Genomic DNA, 21,224 nt, shown 5'->3' on the forward strand with positions numbered 1-21,224 from the left:
GGCTGCTATTGTAGCTTTATTTCTTATTTAAGGCATGGGATGGATGTCAAGAATATAGAAACATCTTAGGCCAGTAAAATGTTGACGCTCTGACATACTATGTTCTCGTAACTGAAGCAATTGCAACTTACACTGACAATAGGTGATTAAGATAACTTTACATGACTTTATTTAACAAAAACATATATTTACAGTTGAAAAAAGTTCCAGTTTGATACACGTATCTAAACAAAACAAACTTGATAACTACATAAAACCAATTTAAACATGATGTACAGGGGATGTATCAACAGTTCTCTATATGTCATCCTATTTTTCAAAACATTCAAAAATAAGCTGTTACAAGGTACCTTTTTTCCAAATTAAATTCTTTACTAAATGAAATAACGTTAATGATTGATTGCTGATTGAAGTTGCAAAACGGCTTCATTATAAAGTGCAGGTCGTACAGAATTCCAAACCTGGTTGAAGTTTTCTGGTTTCTCTAATCTGCTGCATGTACAGTGGTAGTTGCAGACTTCTGATGTATTGCAGCATTTTTATTTTTCCTTAAACCCATGAAGAAAAGAAAGTTTGCTTGATAGGGACACTTGCTCAATGAAAGATAATCTCATGCATCATGTTACAGATACTCTCAAGCACCTGAACAATAAAATTGTCAAAATTTTTTATGCAATCCCTGAATTTATTACAGAAATCTTCCTTAATAGCTAATTAAGAGATTTGGTACGCTGCAAGAAACTGAAGAAGCTCAGTGGCAAGTAATTCTATGCCCTTACTACTCATCTGTTTTTTTCAAAATTCAAGCGTTACCTTCAAATCAAGTTACTGAGAAGTTGAAACAATTGCATCTTTAGGCAGGTGATTTTTTTTTAAATGTATTTTGTTTGAAAACAAACTGTGCAAAGCTCCTTATTGCATTGCTTTTCTTCATTAAAGAACATACCTTATATACACAAAGAAATCATTTAGAAAATATATACATCTTCTAAGAACAGAAAGATCAAATCACAGAACAAAATAATTACATTTGCAAGTAACAAACAGTGCACGTGTTGCAGCAGGCCTTCTTCCCACAACTATGACCATTTTCACTGTTACATTCAACATCTTATTAAGAGAGAAAAAGGAGAACAGGCTGCTGATGGCTGCAAAGATACCTAGTGGCTGAAGAATGCATTTTAACCAGACAATGAGCCACGCTTGTAGACTTGGTTTAAAAGGAAATACAAATCTAGTTGCAATGAAGACTTAAACCACAAAGCCAGTTACAGTACCACCTAAAAATGTATACTGAGGAAAAAGTTGTCTCTCTGTTTAATACACCGTTTAAAGGCATAGTGCAAATATTTCAGATGGTAGGCCTCTCATATCCTTCATGGAAAGGCATAGTTATTGTTGTAACAGAAAAAGTAATATTAAAAAACACTTACTGACCTTCCAGCTTTCTATTGCACTTCAAAGCAACATAGCATACAAGTACCGGTCACTGAAGGACCAAAGCTATACAAATTCTGGGAGAATTAACACGTGTTTCATAACAACATCTTGATGTCTATTTTCAGTAAGTGATGACCTAGAAGAAGTCTTATGGAGGAATTAAGATGGCCAACAAAAAACCACGTCCATTATGCCAGGTACACAAAGTGGACAGGAAAAGAGGCCAATGAGGTATCAGACTTGCAAGCTGCATTTGCATTACACATTTTCCAAAGTGATGGAGAGTCCTCACTTACCAGGGAATCTTGCCCTCACTCTTTTTAATATTACAGTCAAACTATTCCTTACAGAAACCATGTTTGTACTAAAGGACCGTATTTTGATTATGTCCCACAGTCCTTTACATTATATGTTGAGTTGAGCAGTGTGCAACTATTATTATTTTTTTTATTCAGACAACGCCAAAATAATCAGCATAAAACAGACTGAAGAGCACTGGGAAACTGCTGTCCATATAGCTAGAGGATTTAGAAACGCCTGTTTACAGTTAACAAATATTGCTTCCGTTAGTTTCCCTTTTCAAGAATCGTCATTATATATAAAATAGATTTTACGCTATACACTATGCAATAAACATTCTTGTAAATCAGAGGCACTCATGATTTACAGTTCAAGATTCATCTGAATGCAGAGGGGATCTAAGCTGTATAACAGAATTGTGCAACCACAGTTTGCCGTCTCTGTAACTTGCTCCCATGTATTAGAGGCTGGGTAAAACGCTGGCAAATGACAGCTTGTACTTATCCTGATAGTATTTGTCTGGCACATTCCCCAACTTCTTTCACTTGTCACTACACACAGATCAGCTCCACGTAACGCCTTCCCACTGTGGCAGCAGTAGCTTCAGGAAATCCCACAGAACCTTTTCTTTTCAGCAGCAATGTTGGCTTGCGTAATTTCTCCCCTACCACCCTTCCTCCTCAGTTTTGCCAGTGAGCAGAGCTGGGTTCAAAGTACCTATAAAATTGCTTTTAACCATTTTGTAATTTATCTGCTCAGCCCAGTTTTATCAGCACGACTGGAGAGGCGGCACAGGAATAAGTAGCTGGTAGGCAAGAACAACCTGGAACAGCATTGCCCCGGAAGAGGGAGACATGGAAACATAGGTTTTGTAGTGTGTGACCCTGTGTTTAAACAGAGGAAAGAGAGTACAGTTGGGAAATGATGCCAGCTTAATATCAGAAACCCCCCAATGAGTTTGGAATCTCCTCTGATTAATGGAACTTCTTCCATACGCATCCAGATTGGAAACATAGATTTCCAAGGCATCTTCAAGAATAATTGGTTTTGCACTGCTAGCTTGACTTCTCTTCCAATTTTACTTTCTACTTAACTTTTTCTTATTAAAGAATGGAATGTAGTTCTATGTCTACATGAGTTCTTTGGTAAATGGGACCCACAGCCCATAAAACAAGCATTTCTAAAGAAATGGTCCTTACATCATTTAACTATAAATTCCAGCACCAGTTATTTAAAATCCAGCTCCAGCTGTTATGGAATATATATCCTGCCTAAGAATGAAACTGGGGAATAGCTTTCAAAGCAACCGACATCACTGAGTGCCCAGTCTTTTAAAAAAATCAAAGGAAAAAAAAAACTTAAAAAAACCCCTTAACATTGTTTAGTTTCACTGCCCTCATCAGAAGTACAGAACGTGTAGCGCTGTCCACAGCAAATGCTCATTCCACTAAAAGTTTAAGGCTAAGCCTAGGTTTTACTCATAAGGGTTTTATCCCCTGATTTCCTTACTTCCTTCCCCCCCCTTCTCTTTTTTTCCTCTCTCCTATTTAAGGCTATCCTACTACTAAACAAAACTCTGAAATAACACTTTGATTTGCAGGCTCATACATGTCAAACAGTACCAATACTTTTGCCACTTTAGCTCTTTTCCCATGAGTCACTGGAGGCAATCATAGTTTTAACGTTTGAGTGAAGGGCTTCCTTTTTCCATTTCCCGGTTATCTTTCTGAAGAGCAGCCAGTACCTAGATGTTTCAAGGAACGAGAGAGAAAAAAGTATTAGATTTAGAAAGTGACTCAATAAATCACTGTCTGAAGAGTTTCCAATTTAATTATCTCTGAGCAATACTATTTTAACTATTAAATGTAATCAAATTTAGAGAACGTCTCCACTGATGGAGACCTCTCCCATAAGTTCTTGTGGCATGGTAGATACGAATGGATTTAACAAAGGTTTAAACTCAATCTTCCCCCAACACACACTTTTGAAGCTCGGAGATGAGACTCTTACCCAGATTACACAATTCTAGCACTATTAAAGGACACTGTCTGACGGGAAGTTATAATTCTCAAGATAAATGGGCTGTCTAAAGACACAGCAAGTGAGCAGCCTGAGCAATACGACATTATCTAAGAGTCCAGGACAGAATTGCCATAGCGCTGACTGGTGCTTGTCTAGAGCATGTCGCTGCCACCAGATCTGCTTACACTTTTTTCTGAAGCAAAAAGCCTGCATTTGCATCCATATAGAAAATTTGTATTTTCTATTATCCGATGCACAATTTTGTGTTGTTAGCCTTAATGTAGAGGGCACAATGACAGCCAGTTTCTCATGCTGCGTAACGCACTCCCCGCCCTATAGTTAGTCTCTGCTGAAGAAGTCCAGCAGCATCCCCAAGAATCACCCTGGAATTGAATGTACTGAGGGACATTTCATCTCAAAGAATTGCAGTTATGAGTAAGCAGCCTTCTTTTCTCACTCTGACCAACTTCAAACAAACCTCTGCACCATCAGAATTAACAGGAGGTGGGTCTTAATCACTCACAGGGCAATCACAATACACTGCCTATGTTTCAACGCAAAACCATCCATAGCTGTTGTGGTAAGAGAGTTCAACATGGGTCTGAATAGAGCCACAGCTGGCTGGCTGTTCAGCAATTTCTAGAATCTGAGAGAGATTTCTGTGAGGTCCTCTTCACAGACATTCAGGGTAAATCAACAGCTCCTCAATCAATTGGCATTATGAGAGTTTCAAGTGCCATAGTAAGAATGTCCTTGCTGGAAAAAAGTTAACCTTTTTAAGGAACCAGAGAATGACACCAAAATAATGATCCAGAAAAGCAGAAAAACATAGATATTAAGCCAACTAACAGAGCTCAGATTCTTTAGTTATTTGGAAAACTTTATGGAGCTAAGATTTGAAGCATTGAGATTACAGAAATGCTAACCCAACAGTCTAGTCTGTTCTACCACCTCTATTTCTCTGTTGTCGATGGCAAAGCGGTGGGTGTATCAACAGCCACTCACATTTCAGGCTAAGCTGTATTGGCACAAGGCCCTGGAGTTCTTTGTAGGTAATTCCAGAAGAAAAACAGAGCTTGCAGGTTTCCTATTGATAACCAAGAGTTCTTCTTATCAGAAGAGCCATGTCTGTGATTTACCAGGACTCCTTTCAGTCTTTAGTTTCCTGGTCATAGGTGACCAAAGGAAAATGGACTGAGATGGAAAACATAAACCAACTCCTCTGATGAGGGAACCAGAACTGTGGGATCTGGATTCATAAGCAGCCCATAATATTTTAGATGAGGTCCTACATATATCATCACACCAGAATGTGACCCACAGGATACCAGGTCCGTAATTACCATGGTACAGCAAGATGAAAGGTTCAGTAAGTGGGTGTTTTTCTGAGTGCCAAATACACCCACTGTTGAGATGTGTGGCTGAATTTGACCAAATATACTCCTACAAAGAAGTAGTACCTCAAGCTCTGCTGCTTTCTTATGTAGTACTGTTACTTTAACCAAACAAGATGATGCTAGAGATGGGAACACAAAGCCCACTTTTCTAAGCTCAAGAGCACGCTGCATCCTCTGGGAACTAGCACCCTGGTCAGTCAGTCCACCTAGAGTTTATCTTAAAGGTAATGCATCCATCACAATGGATATTCATTTTGCTACTTTGAAAAGGTATTTCCCTAGAGAAAACACATGGATACTACAGCAAAGCATCTGACTCCTACAACAATAGTCAGACATAATTATTCAGCTATGCGGCATCACAACTGCAGCCAGACTTCTCAAGCATATTGTGTGGGTGCATGCTGCCACAGCCCCAGCACTGCTCTGAGTCCAGCTGTGCAACCAAGTCACACACTCCAGAAGCCTGTCTGTCCTAGAACTGCAAAGTTCAGGTTTCTGAGTCCAGACTCATCCTGGTGAACTTTAAAAACCTGAAGAGAGGCAAGAGGTCATCACAGGTAGCATCTTAGCAATAGAAAACATACTCCCATACACTCTTTGTCTTGTTAATGTGTCTAGGTTGATTCCAACAATGGTACCTCAGCGACTGAGGAGTCCCAGTAAGTACATGATGTGAGCAAACTCACAGCCCCTGCCCACTTCTGGCCTGGAAAAGGATGGCAGGCTAGAGAGTGAAGAGGCTTTCCTGATGGAAACTTACTCAGCAATGGAACTATGTGGTGAAGAAAGCCAGTTGGTGCAGAAGTCAACATAGGTAAGAGGTCAGCCAATACCAATCCTACAGCGTGCTAACTGTGTTTTGAGATCTATCTGCACCACAGTTCAACAGCATTTTTTCTTCAGTTTGCCTCAACAAGTGAAAACAATCGGAAATTCCAGCACAGTCAGAATGAAGCTGATGAAGAGACTGAGGAAGACTGCTTGGGCTAGGTTACTTTGAAGTCTTCCTCCTGTTGTGATAATCACAACTAAACCTTCACAGGTATCAAAGACCTGTGGCTAAGCACTGGCTAAGCAAGCCTATTACTTGGGTTACTTGGCAGAATAGGACCACTTCTCTGCAAAGAAAGCAGCAGTACGCTGAGAATTGATTTGGTATGTGATCCTCATCCACACAAGACATGTTCAAAGAAAGTGAACAAGGAACAAGACTGGGAGGTTACTTGTAGAGACACTGCTGGCTGAAAAATGTTCTTAAGGATAGAAACAAAGCTGGATCTGTACTAGCAACTTATGACCAAGACCAGAGGGTAAACGCAAAATAAGCTGTGAGGAAAGCCATGTCAGGGAGGAAATGCTAGCAGCGTGCTGCTCTTAGCTGGGCAGTGCAGGTTGTGCTCCCCCTTATACACAAGGTAAGGCTTAGAAGGCTACAATCTAATCCCACTGTGAAGCTTAGAAATTCTCATCTCAAATAGCAAGCTGGCAGTGCCCCCATCTACAAGCAGACTATTACTCCAGGAAAGAACCATAAACTCCCATAACCACTACGTTTAAAAACACCTTTCAGTTTAACTGCAAAAAAGAATGGATAAACTGGGCAGAGCTCTATTACAGCATGTTTCATGAAGCAGGCTGCATCACCGCTTTGAAGGAAAAAAACCAGAGTTTACACTCCAAATGCTATGGAGTACATTTGACCTAACTCTCCAGCATGATGGCTGTTACAGCCAGTTAACAATTTCCACATTCAGATGACACACTTCCATCTTTTTTCTTTAAGCTGGAGTTTAGTTGGAATTACAGTGATGAGACTACAATTTCTGAAGTAAAGGCTTCAGCCCTAAATTCCAGTGAAGAAGTCAGAAATGTAGTCACTTCTTTAAAGCCCAAGATTAGGCAAACTAGATCCTCAAGGATATTAAGATAACGACTGTATGATGATGTGTCCTGACAAATTGTCATCTTCTCCCAAAGAGTGAATTTCTGCTTTTAAATATCAAGTTGTAATGCTGCTAGCAGCCTTTGTAATTAGAAAGTTAAAAAAGATCGCACGATACTTTACTTCATCGACTTCACCCAACATTTCAATTTTGAATGTTGACAGAGCTCTCCCTTTCCAGAGGAGAAAAAACTCGGGGAATCCACTCACCTGAATGGATACTAAAAGCATGAAGTGAGCTACATAGTCCTACCCACGTGTAAAATCGAACACTAGCTCTGCTAAAACATTCTTGCAGATGTTGCCAAACCCCGTTTTCATGAGTACAGTACAACCATCTGTTATCAAAGATCAGCAGCCTCTTTACCTGAGCCCACTTTTTGTTTCTACTTTGCATCTGAATGGCAGCAATAGATGTGAAGAATTCTTCTGAAGGCAAGTCCTCTGGTAGCTTTGTTAAAAACTGGGCTATATGAATGAAGTCCATTTTGGTCAAAATATCTTCAAAAAGTTTTAATATTCCCAGGGCTGTACGGAATAAGAACTCTTCTCCATCACGGCAGAACACATCCCAGACACGACATGCCAAGTCTAGTGGCAAAGATTTGCTGTACAATGTGAATATCCTGAAAAACAGATTAAAATTTTCAGAGTTACTGCACAAGAAAAATGTCTCAGATACTCGCAGAAGTACACAGACTGATTATTAGTGAAGTTTGAGGCTTCTCAAATATTTGTATCTGAATGCTTTTTTATTTCAAAAGTACTTCTATTGGTTGCCGCATAACAATACATGAAACAACATGAAATTGTACAACAGTTAAGGCATCTTGCTATCAGTCTGGGTCTCCAAGTTCAATTTTCTTGGATCACACCAGAAGAAACAATATACATGGTTTTATGATGGACATGCACTGGCCACAGGTATAATCAAAAGCGTATTTAATCATCACTTCATAGTTGAGGATTGATGCAGTTTTAGCTGTGAGAACACAAAAAGATGAGTCTTAAGACATACTGCAAAGGGAACTTTGTGGATCAGATGAAGGAGATGTGTAAAATTAACTCTGTGTTCCAGGCCTGATGACTGGCAAAGTAATAATAGCACAAGTTTTGGAGGAAAGATCAGTTTAAACTCTAGTGAGTTAAGAGAAACACGCAAGATGTCCAGAGAGACGGCACAGATAGCTGTGGTAAGATGGTGGCTCAGCGTGCTTGAACGGATGTGATCCCCAAAGAGTAAGCAGAAGCAAGAACCTCCTCCCAGTTGCTAACACTGCATTTTCATTAACTGCCAATAGCACATTTCTTCCTTCATCAAAATGCTGACAGTCTTGCAGCCAGGAACACTAAGATGCTCCCTACTCCCTCCTCTATCCAACACTTCGCTACAAGGCAGAGCAGTTTTCATTGCCACTAACAACATCATAACAGCAAGTGAAGAGAATTAAGTTTCCTGGAATCACATTATAGTATATAAGGAAAAGAGTTACAATAATTTTTTTCCTTCAGAATTTAGAGAGAGAACATTTCTCCACAGATGCACGGCATAAAAGATCTCCGTAAAACTGCAAAAAAATTCTTTCTCCAGCAGAGGTCAGCAAAGTCTCAAATTTAAATAAATCCTTTCCACATCTTTTAACACAAAATTTCTTTTAAAGTATGTTGAATTGAACAGTAGTTCTCTTGTGTTTAAGGCCTCCCTCCATCCGCTCCAATTTTTTATTTAGGAAATCCCGGGTTACATTAAAAAAATACAATGGAACAAATACACACACACACACATATATAGGTATAGAATATGAATGAATATATTTTCACAGCAAATTCTAATAATCAAAGGTTTTCTGCAGTATCTGCTTTTTACTATATGAGATTATTCGAATGATGTGTCATCAAGTATCCGGCTTCTCTGTGAATCAGTGCACTTTTTCATTTTACAAGCAGCAAGACGAAACTAAACCATTTGCACAAATTCAGGTGACAAGCAAATTGCAGGTTTAGGATCCTCAGGATTTTACTTTTTTCTATTTTTACATCTCATTGCAATGTTTTTATAACAAGTGGAAATAATTTAAATTCTGTTTTCCAAAAAGCTAAATTAGAAGTATAAAAATAAGCAAATAAAAGGTAGAGTCTGGAATGAAAAAACCCACTATTGTTCATATATGTATTTTACATACATACATGGATGTATAAGAATAGCACGATACAAACCCCTTCTTTGGGTTACTGGCTGATCATGCGTTGCAGACTTTGTATACTCTTTCAACATTTTTGTACAGTCACATGCCATATAAAAATGTCTTGCTACAGAATACTTACACAGCCGAATTAAGACTTTTTGTCAATACACACACACGCGCACAGGAAACAGCAACAGCTGTTCCATTTAAAAAGAACAGTGTAATAGGAAGCAATTCAACTGAGTCCTTTCCTGGGCACCAAGTAGCAAGCAAACACTCAGCCAGAAACTAGTCCTCGTTAAAGATAAGTAACAATGCCTATTTTTTTGACCTGTTTTTAATCACAAGAGCTATTATTCTGTCATGATTCAGACCTTAACCTGAATAACCCATGTGTATTAAATCTGCATCTATGCAGAAAATTAACTGTCAGAAGAAACAGTCAGAACTATTTATTAGAACACTACTTTTTGTAGGAAAAGATTTACTTGCATCAAAAAAGCTGTCACATCAAATAAGGTATTTGACATTGATCTCTTCATAATTTGGAAGGAAGTGCAATTTGCAGGAAATTCGCAAGGCAATTAACTTTCATTAGTACTAGCATGGAATTAAATGCATCAAGCCCTAAGAATGGAGGCTGGGCCCCCTAGAATAAGCAATGAAACAACAGTAGGAATCATTACTGCTAAGAATGGATACAGCATTTGGTCCCTTGAAATGTTTCCTACTGAAAGACATTTTTTATTAGACATCGGAGCTACCGGTCTGAAACCCAGCTGAAATTTATTATAGTAATAAAGCAGCTGCTAGACTAAAACAGTTACAGCAGCGGCTCTCAGCAGCGCTAGCACACTACTTGCACGTGATCTGCTCTCGCAGGATGACTTTCTGCCTGCAGCTCTCTTCCAACTCACTAGAAGTCCCAGGTGCAGACAACACAGCTAACTAGCACAAAGATGTCCAGTATCAGAGTAACATAAATGCAGGCTACTGGCTGCTATCCATTTGGAAGAGGGGAAAAAAACCCCCGACGTACCAGATGCTCCTGCTCCTCCCAGCCCTGCTTATGATGGAAGTGTACTTTGAGGTAGATGCATGAAATCCTAGCTGGTTTGCTACTCACAGGGAAAGTGTATGACCATAATGTTATCAAGAAAGCACTGTTACCACAATAATCATAGGCTCTGTATTTTCTTTCCTTTGTTCCTTCTCCCCCTGCCCCCCTTTTTTTCCCTCTTCTCTTTCTTTTTTAATTAAAAAGTATTCATAAGCTATCATTAGCAACAGCACTGAAGACACGTATGCTGGATTTTGGATTGAAAACTCACGCATAACAACGCTGATGCAAATCAGATCTTACATATTCTTGCACTACACATTCTCTTCCCGTATCTGTAACAGCACAAAAATATTTCTGCAACTTCTGATTTCAGCTGTGGAAACTGATGAACTAATTCACCTTTTAAACTTATTCTCGGATCCTCCCTCCTTCATCCTGGTACTAATTCTTAGTTGTTACATTTTGTATCTATTTCAACTACATCTGCTTTGAGACAAAGATTGTATCTTTCTAAGTGTTCATGCATTACTTTATTGTATAGTGGCATCTCTGTTCTCATTGGAGAATTCATTCACCTTTAGAGTTATTGCAATTAAGCTTGCTGGTAACAGTTTATTTAGTACAATCTTAAAATCATTAGAGTTTAAAAAAAAAGTGGAAGCATTTACTTTGTTCTTTATAACGGAAAGAAAAAGTATTACATATTATACAACACTGACTGCAACAGAGGAACTTCTTAGCACTCAGCAAAGCTGATTGCATTCTAAAATGTATCAATATAATACAAACACTGTGTGAGTTCCTGAGCAATTTCCAACCAGTCACCCAAAAAGCCCTGCTCTCTCACCTAGGAGTACAACAAGGCAACGCAATATTTCACTTGATTCCACCCTGAGCTGCAGTGACATAAGGATGAGTGCACTGTAAATTGAGCTGAAGACTGTGATCTTTTGGAGTTCAGTAACAACTCCAATTCAAAAAATCAGGATGTTACCAGAAACCTTTGGACAGAATTACAGTTCATTTTTTCCTTTGAAAAGGAGGCACACATTTAAAGCATCAACTTGAGCTTCATTTTTGGGGGGTGGTGGAGAGTTACCGGCATGATATGGACTATGTTTTTCTTAAATGTAACAGATAGCAAGCTTATAAATACTTCACTGGAAGTGCCCACTACAAGCATCCACACGAAGTGGCTTGGACCTTTATCATAACAAGCAAATGGCATCAATAGAAAGTTAGCGTTCACAGAGCACAATCACAGTCAATGCAATACTAAAGAACTATTTATCAATCCATCAGTACAAACAAGGCCCTTGGCTGTAATTATTGCCAAAATCATTTTTCTGAGTAGGGATAAAGAGGTGCTTGTATAGCAGCAGCAGGCCATAAACAGACAGCATGTGTCCTTTGCAAATCCACATTCTGCTCTGCTCACAAGAGCCTGCAGTACATCAGCTGACAGAGACGAGAGGCCAAAACTGGGCTATTCAGACACACTATTTCCCCTCTATTCTCTGTGAACCTGAATGTACATTGCTCTTTACACCCCTCTCACACTTGATTCCCTTTATATTCTTCAAAAAAAGTGAAAACCTGTCTAGCTTTTGAATTCTTATCGTGAGATTTATCAGTTGGAGTTTGGGCTTGAAGCACATGGGTCCTTTTTAAAAGAGATGCCTTACTTCTGGCAGGTATCTGCTGATAATCATGCCACTGTACCTTTTAATTAAATTCTTAAGTCCTGGCGTTTTCCCAACACAGAAGGCAGTGGTGGAATTGAACTGGCAGGGGGCCTCCCCTCCCTAAACCCTCCACCAGCCCCAAGAAAACTCAAAGAAGCATTGCATCACCTGCATAGCTGGGTCCATCTATACGCACAGCGTTTTTTCTTGGAACGTATCCCTTCAACAAATCATTTAAGCATACCAATTTTACTGCTGTTCCCCGTGGCACTGGTTACAGGAAGCAGCACAAAGGAGACTAGTTGATTCCACTGTAATTGCGGCAGGAGCAGGAGGGTTTCCCAGCAACTGTGCAGCACTGGCTACTGGAGCCCTCCCAGAGCTGGCACCAACTGAGATTTTCTGCACACATGCCTGCACAGTAACCATGCCAGCCACTGGAATAGCAGGAGGCATCCCTTTGGAGCTCAGAACAAACGCGCATTTAAATAAAAGTAATGTTGTTAGAGCAAGGCTGTTTCATAGAGATTTCTACCTACAATCAAAATGTCTGTCTGTTCAGAGCAACACTGTACCATATTCTTCCCTGACTTTAAACACACTGAAACCACATTCTTATCTTTCTGGAAACAGTTCTGTTTTTAATGGAGCGGTATCTGTACTACAGCAAATTCACTGTCAGCCATGAGCCACAGGCAACCTTATAAACAACATTTTCCAAAGTCCTTAGCTTTAATAGTTGCTCACTTGTGAGAACACAGACCCACCCGATTTTTGCTTACATCTTTTCTATATTACTTCCTAGAACTAATGGAAGGACAGCACGTATAAAGTCCAATTCGCTAAGTTTCCAGTGGCCATTTAAAAAAACAAAAAAATTTTCTAAATCTGCTTCCTACAGGATCAAAGTATTTTAAAGTAGAAAGTATATACGTGTATGTGCACACACATATGTATCCATATCCTTATATACACATGCACATACACACATACATATTTAAATATTATACCTAAATCTTACACTAACTCCACTGTCTAACAAAATTAAAGACAGAGTGGGACAAGATGCCTAGCTCAAGACAAGTGTGAAAAAAGTTTAATACAGGATTGGGCAGGACTACCTCGACTAGCCTACATTCCTGTGCAAGATCATGGTGTTGTGACTCTCTAGGGATGGGGAAGAACACAGTAAATTGTCCTTGGGATTAAAATAAACAGCTTTAATATGGATGCAGGTAGTCAGCAAGAAATGCTAGGGGTTGTCAGTCCATTGGTACAAAGATCTTGAGAAGCACCATCCACAATCACTCCTGACAGAGTGCTCTTAACAATACCCATAGAAAGGGTGCCAATGAAATACCAAGGAAAGTGGGGTCTGATGTGCCCCACACACTCAAGACTTCAACAGCTTCCGTTCTTTGCTCATAGGTCAGTTTTCTTTTCTTTTCTTTTTTTTTTTTTTTAACCTATAAATGTGCTCAGAGAGAACAACTGATCACATGTTTACTCAGGAAAATACAATAAAGACTAGTCTATCAAAGCAAAACTGCTTAGGGGAATGTAAACCTTCAACCTTTCCTCAAAACAGTCTTTTTGTAAATCTCCAATTTCTGGTGTTGTTCCTCAGGATTTCTTCTTTACAATGTAAAGCTCAAAATTAGACAACAGAGTGATATTACCATGCCTGCACCATGAAGACACTTGGTTTTAGTCTTTCCTACATTAAAAAAAAAAAAAGATCACCTTATTTACGACAGCATGATGTTAAACTAGTAATCCATTAAAAAGATGATAACCTGGTGATTTTAATGTTGCCTATCCAGTTACTCTCCAGCACGTTTACAGTCTTCCTATTCTGATATCCCTTTTATTCAATTGCTTCCTCCACACACAGGCTTTTCACAACATTGTCTAAGGCAATATAATTTCAACATCTTTCCTCTTATCATTGAACATACCAGCCTCTGCCCTCTTCCTTCCCTTCTATCCTATTCCAGTATTTTTTCTAGCATCTTCCTGCTCTGTACATAGATCTAGTTCAGTCTAATATTCTCAGCCTTCAGTCATAAAAATCCTTCCAATGGTATTTCTCCCATCAAATGTTGGGAGAAATGAGCCTATCCATTACACACCCCCTCATTCTCCTACTCATGTTACATTAAAATTTAACCCCAGTGTAAAAGCCAAGTCAAACAAAGCCCATGTTACACTATCCTCTGTGCAAGAGGCATATGAAAATCAAAGAACTCAAGCAAAGGCAACAGGAGGTCTGTATGGACGAACAAGAACCTCCTGACAAAACTCAAATATAAAAAGGAACCATACAAGAGGCTGAAGGAGGGGCAGATGACCCCAATGAGACATTGCCTGAATATGCAGGGAAAGGGGCTAGGAAAGCCAAAGCCCATCTGGAGTTGAATCTGGCAATGGATGTTAAGGACAATGAGAAGGGCTTTCCATGGGTACATCACCAGAAAAAAAGACTCAGGAAAACATGAGCCCGTTGCTGAATGGGGCAGGGTACCTGGTGACAAAGTACATGCAGAAGGCTGTGGTACTCACTGCCTTCTTCACCTCAGCCTTTACTGAGAAGACTTGCCTTCAGGAATCACAGGTCCTCCAGACCAGTGGGAAAGCCTAGTGCAAGGAAGCCCTACCCTAGGTGGAGGAGGATCACGTTAGGGAACATTTAAACAAATTGGGCATATACAAGTGCATGGAACCTGGTGAGATACGCACGAGTGCTGAGGAAACTATCCCATGTCATTGTGAGGCCACTCTCAATTATCTTTGAAAGGTCCCAGTGATCAGGGGACGTTCCTGAGGACTTGAAGAAAATAAATGTCACTCCTATCTTCAAGAAGTAGGATCCAGGGAACTACAGGCTGGTCAGCCTCACCTCTATCCCTGGGAAAGTAATGGAAGAAAAATTCCTGGAGATCATTTCAAAACATATGATGGGCAAAAAGGTTATTGGGAGAAGTCAGTATGGATTTATGAAAGCAAAATCATGCCTGACCAACCTGATAGCCTTCACCAATGAGATGACTGGTTTGGTGGATGAGGGGAGAGCAATGGATATTGTTTATCTTCATGTTAGCAAGGCTTTCAACACTGTATCCCATAAAATCCTTGCTGATGAATTGACGAAGTATGGACTAGATAAATGGACAGCGAGGTGGACTGAAAACTCGCTGGAACTGCCAAGCTCATAAGATTGTCATTAGTGGCATGAAGTACAGCTTCAAGCCAATCCAACAGTAGAGTACTCCAGAGTTTGATACTCATCCAGTACTTTTAAACGTCTTCATTAAGGACCTAGATGGTGGGTCAGACTGTACCCTCAGCAAGTTTGCAGGTGATACAAAACTGGGAGGAGTGGTCGATATACCACTCCATAGGGACCTTGAGAAACTGGAGAAATGAGCCGACATGAGTCTCAAAGTGCAACAAAGGGAAATGCCAAGTCCTGCACCTGGGGAGCAAATAAGCCAAGGCACCAACACATATGGGAAGCCAACAGGCTGCAAAGTAGCTTTGCAGAAAAAGACATGGAGATCGTGGTGGACAAGAAGTTGAATGTAACTCAGCAACATGCCTTTGCAGCAAAGGACATCCACAAACTCCTGGGCTGCATTAGGAACAGCACTGGCAGCAGGCCAAGGCAGGTCATCCCTCCTCTCTACTCAGCACTGGTGAGCCAGCTCTGGCCTTCCCAGTACAAGACAGACATGGATATACTGGAGCAAGTCAGGCTTCCCATGAATACGATTAAAGGCCTGGAGCATATGATACACAGGGGGAGGCTGAGAAAGCTGGGACTGTTTCGCCAGGAGAATAGATGGCTTGGACCTAAATGTGTAAAAATACTTGATAGGAGGGCATAAAGAAGACAGAGCCAGACTCTTCTCAGTTGTATCCAGTGAAAGGACAAGAGCCAATGGGCACAAATTGAAATACAGGAAATTCCATTTAAATACAAGAAAATGAAAAACTTGTTCACTGTGAGGGTGGTTGAACACTGGAACAGGTTGCCTGGAGAGGTTGTGGAGTCTCCATCCTTGGAGATATTCAAAACCTGATTGGACAAGCTCCTGAGCAACCTGCTCTAGTTAACCCTGCTTTGAGCAGTGGGTTTAGACAAGGTGACCTCCAGAGGTCCCTTCCAATGCTCCAGCAATTCTATGATCCCATGAAAACTCATGTATTCAAACGTCTAGCTGTTGGATTGGACTGAATTACTTTAAAAGGATTTCTGTCTAATGGATCAGAAACATGTTCAGTGCTAACAATTAGGTCTTAAAGATCACCAAGGTATCGAGAGCTTGGTTCAGATAGAATTGCATTAACAGTACAAATGTTTTCCAAAATAAAAACTTACTAATCTCAGAAAAAAAATGCTGTTACTACTGGGAATTCCATCTTTTACTGAAGGTATTTAGTGAGACACCTGAGAACAGGAGAAACTGTCAACAATTTAAGGGCAAATAAATTTTTCACAAAAGAAAGATTTATATCATCCTGAAACTGACAACAAACTCTTGCTGAAAAGAGACATTTTAGCTGCCCCAAACCAAAGCCTGATAGGCACAAATGCAAATACTCAATTTGGAGTGTCTTATACCACACTGAAATTTGGCAGGAGTGCAAGTAAGATCCTTGTCTTTTTTCCTCTCTAAGGAAAAAGGTTCTAATTACACTAGAACTAAAAAGGAAGGCAGTTTCACCAAATAAAAAGATCGTAATTGCCCGTCTGCTAAGTGGAACAGATGCAGTAATTAAAAACATCCTAATGTCCTTTAGCTATTCAATTGGACTGTGTCAAGATCAGTTTTTAAACAACCTGTACTGGGATCCTCTAAACAGGATCTGGGACCACCTAACATATGAGTGAAATACTGCCCAGGAGCCATTTTCCCTTTTCTGTTCTATTAAACTGTCTTTATCTCAACCCATGAGTTTTTCTCACTCTTACCCGTCCGATTCTCTCCCTGCCCCACCAGCAGGGGGAGTAAGCGAGCGGCTGCATGGTATTTGGCTGCCTGCCAGGTTCACCGGAGCCATAGTTCACCCTGCCAAAAGCCTAGGTGTTTGCTTTTCTGTAGCTTCTAGCTTTTTGTTGTATGACTAGAAACACTATGTTTTAACTCCTCTTTTCCTGTTCTGTGCAAGAGGACAAACTGTAACTTTCAAATGCAAGATTAGCAATACTGTCTGGATATACACCCCTGGTATACACCTGCACATAAAGTAGAAAAACGAACATATTTTCTCAGAAGATCAATCCAAAGATGCACTAAATATGGATAAACAGTGCTATACAGCTGTATTTCAAAATAAGCCTCAAACTCAACAAAAGTACAATAATAAAGGTTAGGCAAACGTTAAACATCACAGAAGTATGTGGGAAGGATTTGGATTGACAAACTCAAGTACTGAACAAAAGATAAAGCCTTTATCTTAAAAGAATATTAAACCAGGTAAGAGCACTCCAGCTTCTGTCATGAATACTGACATGGAGCTATATGCTAGCATGCACATTAATTATACTTTCAATGTCTTACCAATCAATAAGATAGATGTCTGGAGTTAAGTTATTTTTTTTGAAGTGAGCAAATAACTTTGGCAGATTTTCTTCAAAGAATACCTCAAATGCAGCAAAGTAAGTCAACATCTGGGAAAATACAATGGGGAGAAAAAAGCAGTTAGCTGTATTAATAGGCTTAAATTATTAGCTGTTGTTGGGTTAATGCTCTTCAAAAACAGGACTGTATGAATTACATGATACAATAAAGACCAAACATTTACATAAAGACAGCATCTGTAAGCACATAGAGTTTAAGATCCACCCTATATACTGTTCTCATACTAAACAATATAATTATTGTTTTGGGTCTTGGCCAGTTTCCTTTGGAAAGAAAAATACCAGCAGGAGAGAAGTTATCTGCTGATTTTTCAAAATAATTATGGTAACAGAATGGTGCTTTATGCGTGTGGCAGTAATTTAATATTACACTGAATAAAATCCAAGGCCCAATGGATTATAAAGTGAAAACGAACTAAAGTAATTTAATAGTTCACAGCAAGAGTGAAGCGTCCAGTTGGCTCCAATCATAAATCATATTCTAACACCAAAGCTTCTTTTATACCACACATTTTAAAATGAGATAACAGCATTTCTATTGCAAAAAGGGAGACAAAGTTCACACAGAAAAGTCAAAGATCAAGACAAAACACCTATGCAAGAGAAACAAATTGTAACTCCCATCTAATACCGTAACCCGTGAACTGTACTCCTTTTAACATGAACACTTTCATGTTATTTTACAATTTGAATATTTAGGTCAAATTTCGTAACAGAGGACATGGAAAAAGAAAATCTTCCAAACCAACTAAGAGTTAAAAACAAAAGGCTTTTCAGCTCCCCCCTCCCTGCCCCACCCTGTCCTCTTAATACTATAGGGAGAAAAGTTAAGCAAAGTCCTTGAATGATTCAGTAATTTTAATTACAATATACCAATAAAAGCAATAAAGAACGGCTGTGATTACTTCAAAATGTGAGTTGTATCAGCATGCCTCTCCCCAAAACACCAAAACAGGTAAAGGAAAAAGAGGAACCTTTTGGAGCCTTTTGTCTGAAATCCTTTTAAAGGATGACAGATTTGTTTCCCAGTTTTTTTAAATGTCCTCATAGAAATTTTTCCCGTTTCATCTGAATGAAGTGACAGATGGTGAACTACCTTCATTAACAGCAGCAAATAAAAGATCAGGCCTGGTAGTCAGTAAGAGTATAAGGCTTAAAAGCCAATCAGAGATGGGTATATTCTACAGAAATAGCCATACGAAGTATGTAAAATCTCGGAACCATCAGTTACAGTCCTACTTCCTAAATGATCTGTTTACATGCTAGCACCACAGTAAAAGAGTTCTACTAAGGTGTTTCGAAAGTAGAGAAGGGATTTTACACATAACTGCTACAATCACATCTATTGATAGTAATGCAGGCAGCTCTATTAAAAACGTAATGGCAGTTTAGGTACTGGTCTTGATCAAATCAACATTCAACAAGACATTTCCTTAGTAGTAATTAAAAAAAATTCTAGTTTCATGAAACTGTAACCAAAAAAAGAAATCAAGATTAATCGGTATAAACTACTATCATTTTCACAACTAATTTACGCTGGTTTTATTTTTGTAATTTATTATATGTTAAGACAAATTGGCATTTGGTTATTAAGTTGAACATACATTAAGATTAAAACCTGGACATGAGCCAGCAATATGCACTCGCAGCCCAGGAGGCCAACCGTATCCTGGGCTGTATCAAAAGAAGCATGGCCAGCAGGTCGAGGGAGGTGATTCTACCCCTCTACTCTGCTCTGGTGAGACCCCACTGTGTCCAGCTCTAGGGTCCTCAGCACAAGAAAGACATGGACCTCCTGGAGCGGGTCCAGAGGAAGGCCACAAAAATGATCAGAGGGATGGAACACCTCTCCTATGAAGAAAGGCTGAGAGAGTTGGGGTTGTTCAGCCTGGAGAAGAGAAGGCGTTGGGGAGACCTTATTGCACCCTATCAGTACTTAAAGGGGGGTTACAGGAAAGATGGCGGCAAACTTTTTAGCAGGGCCTGTTGCGACAGGACAACGGGGAATGGTTTTAAACTAGAAGACGGTAGAGTTAGACTAGATATAAGGAAGAAATTTTTTACAGTGAACGTGGTAAAACACTGGAACAGGTTGCCCAGAAAAGTGGTAGATGCCCCATCCCTGGAAACATTCAAGGTCAGGCTGGATGCGGCTCTGAGCAACCTGATGTAGTTGAAGATGTCCCTGCCCACAGCAGGGGGGTTGGACTAGATGACCTTTAAAGGTCCCTTCCAACCCAAACTATTCTATGATTCTAAGTTGTAAAACTGACACAAAAAGATGAGGGTAAACAGCAGATCAGTGTATTAACCTTAGGAAGCCAAAACTGTCTCACTTTATGTCTCACTAGTCTGTTTGAAATATTAGGTACAAAGTTTTCTTTCTGGTGTGAATCATGGCTTTGTAATTTCACAGTATGTTAATATTCTTTCATGTACCTCCATCTCTACTCTTCTGTAAGCATTCATTTATCATGTAGCCTCTATTTAGCCAGGCTAACAGAACTAAACAGCATTTATCCAAGAGCATACCAAAAAACACTATTTCAGCTAAAAAAAAAAAAAAAAAAATCTTATTCTCGCAAATTTAATTCCAAAATCATCTTCACAAAACCTTATTTACACACTGAATGCATGAGCATGTCCTCTTTTTCCAAGTACAATAATGGAGATGGACTGATACTGCTTCTAGCAATGCTGCCTGTGCTGTGGTACATCTCCCCATGGGCATCTACAACTAATGAGATTCAGGGACTGCCGTAGGGAATTACATACTGCTTTTCCACCAGGAAATACTGACAGGATCCCTAGTGTCCTACTGTGTAAGCAACAAGAGTGATTGTTGTTGATGTCATCCATTCCCTTGCTTTATTTCTCCCATTTGAATTCTTGAGAAGCAGATCCTATTTTCATGATGTTTAAAAGGTAAGTAAGTGAGAAAAAAATACAGAATGCCATATATTTTACAAAAAAAATTCTTCTAAAGTAAATTAAAAACACGTTTCAGGAAACGTGTCTTATTTTGCTATGGTACACATGTAGCCTAGTGTACATGCTAACAAGGAATTTTAGAGACTCTAGAGAGAATCAGGGAACCCACTGAAAATTGGAAGGGTCTGCTCATCTGATTCCCCCAGGCTCCTTTTCAAACACAGCTGCTACAATAAGAGATGGGAAACCTGGTTCTCCCTGCAACAGTCTACTTTTAGCAATCTATTAGTTTGGGATAAAAAGGCCCTTCAAGACACTTCTCTAACATTAGTGTTTTCAGCTTTCAACTACAGTGCTCAATTTGAAAAACACCTACAATAATATTCTCATAACTATTCTCTGAGCATCATAAAATAGCAGCTGAACAATTTCATTCACCTGCCTGTTCAAAAAGGCTAGTGGGGTGGTTTTTTGTTTGGTTTGGGGCTTTTGAGGGGGTGTGCGCATGTGCATATTGGATTTTTTTTGTTTAAAGCGTGTTGCTTTAAAATAAACTCTGACTTATTTTCCAAGCTACTGAGCCCATAAATTTTTTTTAAAAAACTTTCCCT

At 39.5% G+C, this 21,224-nt stretch overlaps 1 protein-coding gene across 1 annotated transcript in view; it reads right to left on the reverse strand.

Annotated features, from left to right (window-relative positions):
- Nucleotides 1-3,275: 3,275 nt before the first annotated feature.
- Nucleotides 3,276-21,224, reverse strand: part of TBC1D14 (TBC1 domain family, member 14) — a 29,966-nt gene continuing 12,017 nt past the window's right edge. Inside the window, exons 9-11 of the mRNA XM_009577388.1 lie at nucleotides 17,603-17,712; nucleotides 7,472-7,730; nucleotides 3,276-3,484 (exon numbers count right to left, since the gene is read on the reverse strand). Coding sequence (XP_009575683.1) covers nucleotides 3,419-3,484; nucleotides 7,472-7,730; nucleotides 17,603-17,712 — 435 coding nt within the window. The 3' untranslated portion in view covers nucleotides 3,276-3,418. The remainder of the gene's footprint in view (nucleotides 3,485-7,471; nucleotides 7,731-17,602; nucleotides 17,713-21,224) is intronic.

Source organism: Fulmarus glacialis, unplaced genomic scaffold (assembly GCF_000690835.1).
Source record: "Fulmarus glacialis isolate BGI_N327 unplaced genomic scaffold, ASM69083v1 scaffold7655, whole genome shotgun sequence".
NCBI lineage: Eukaryota > Metazoa > Chordata > Aves > Procellariiformes > Procellariidae > Fulmarus > Fulmarus glacialis.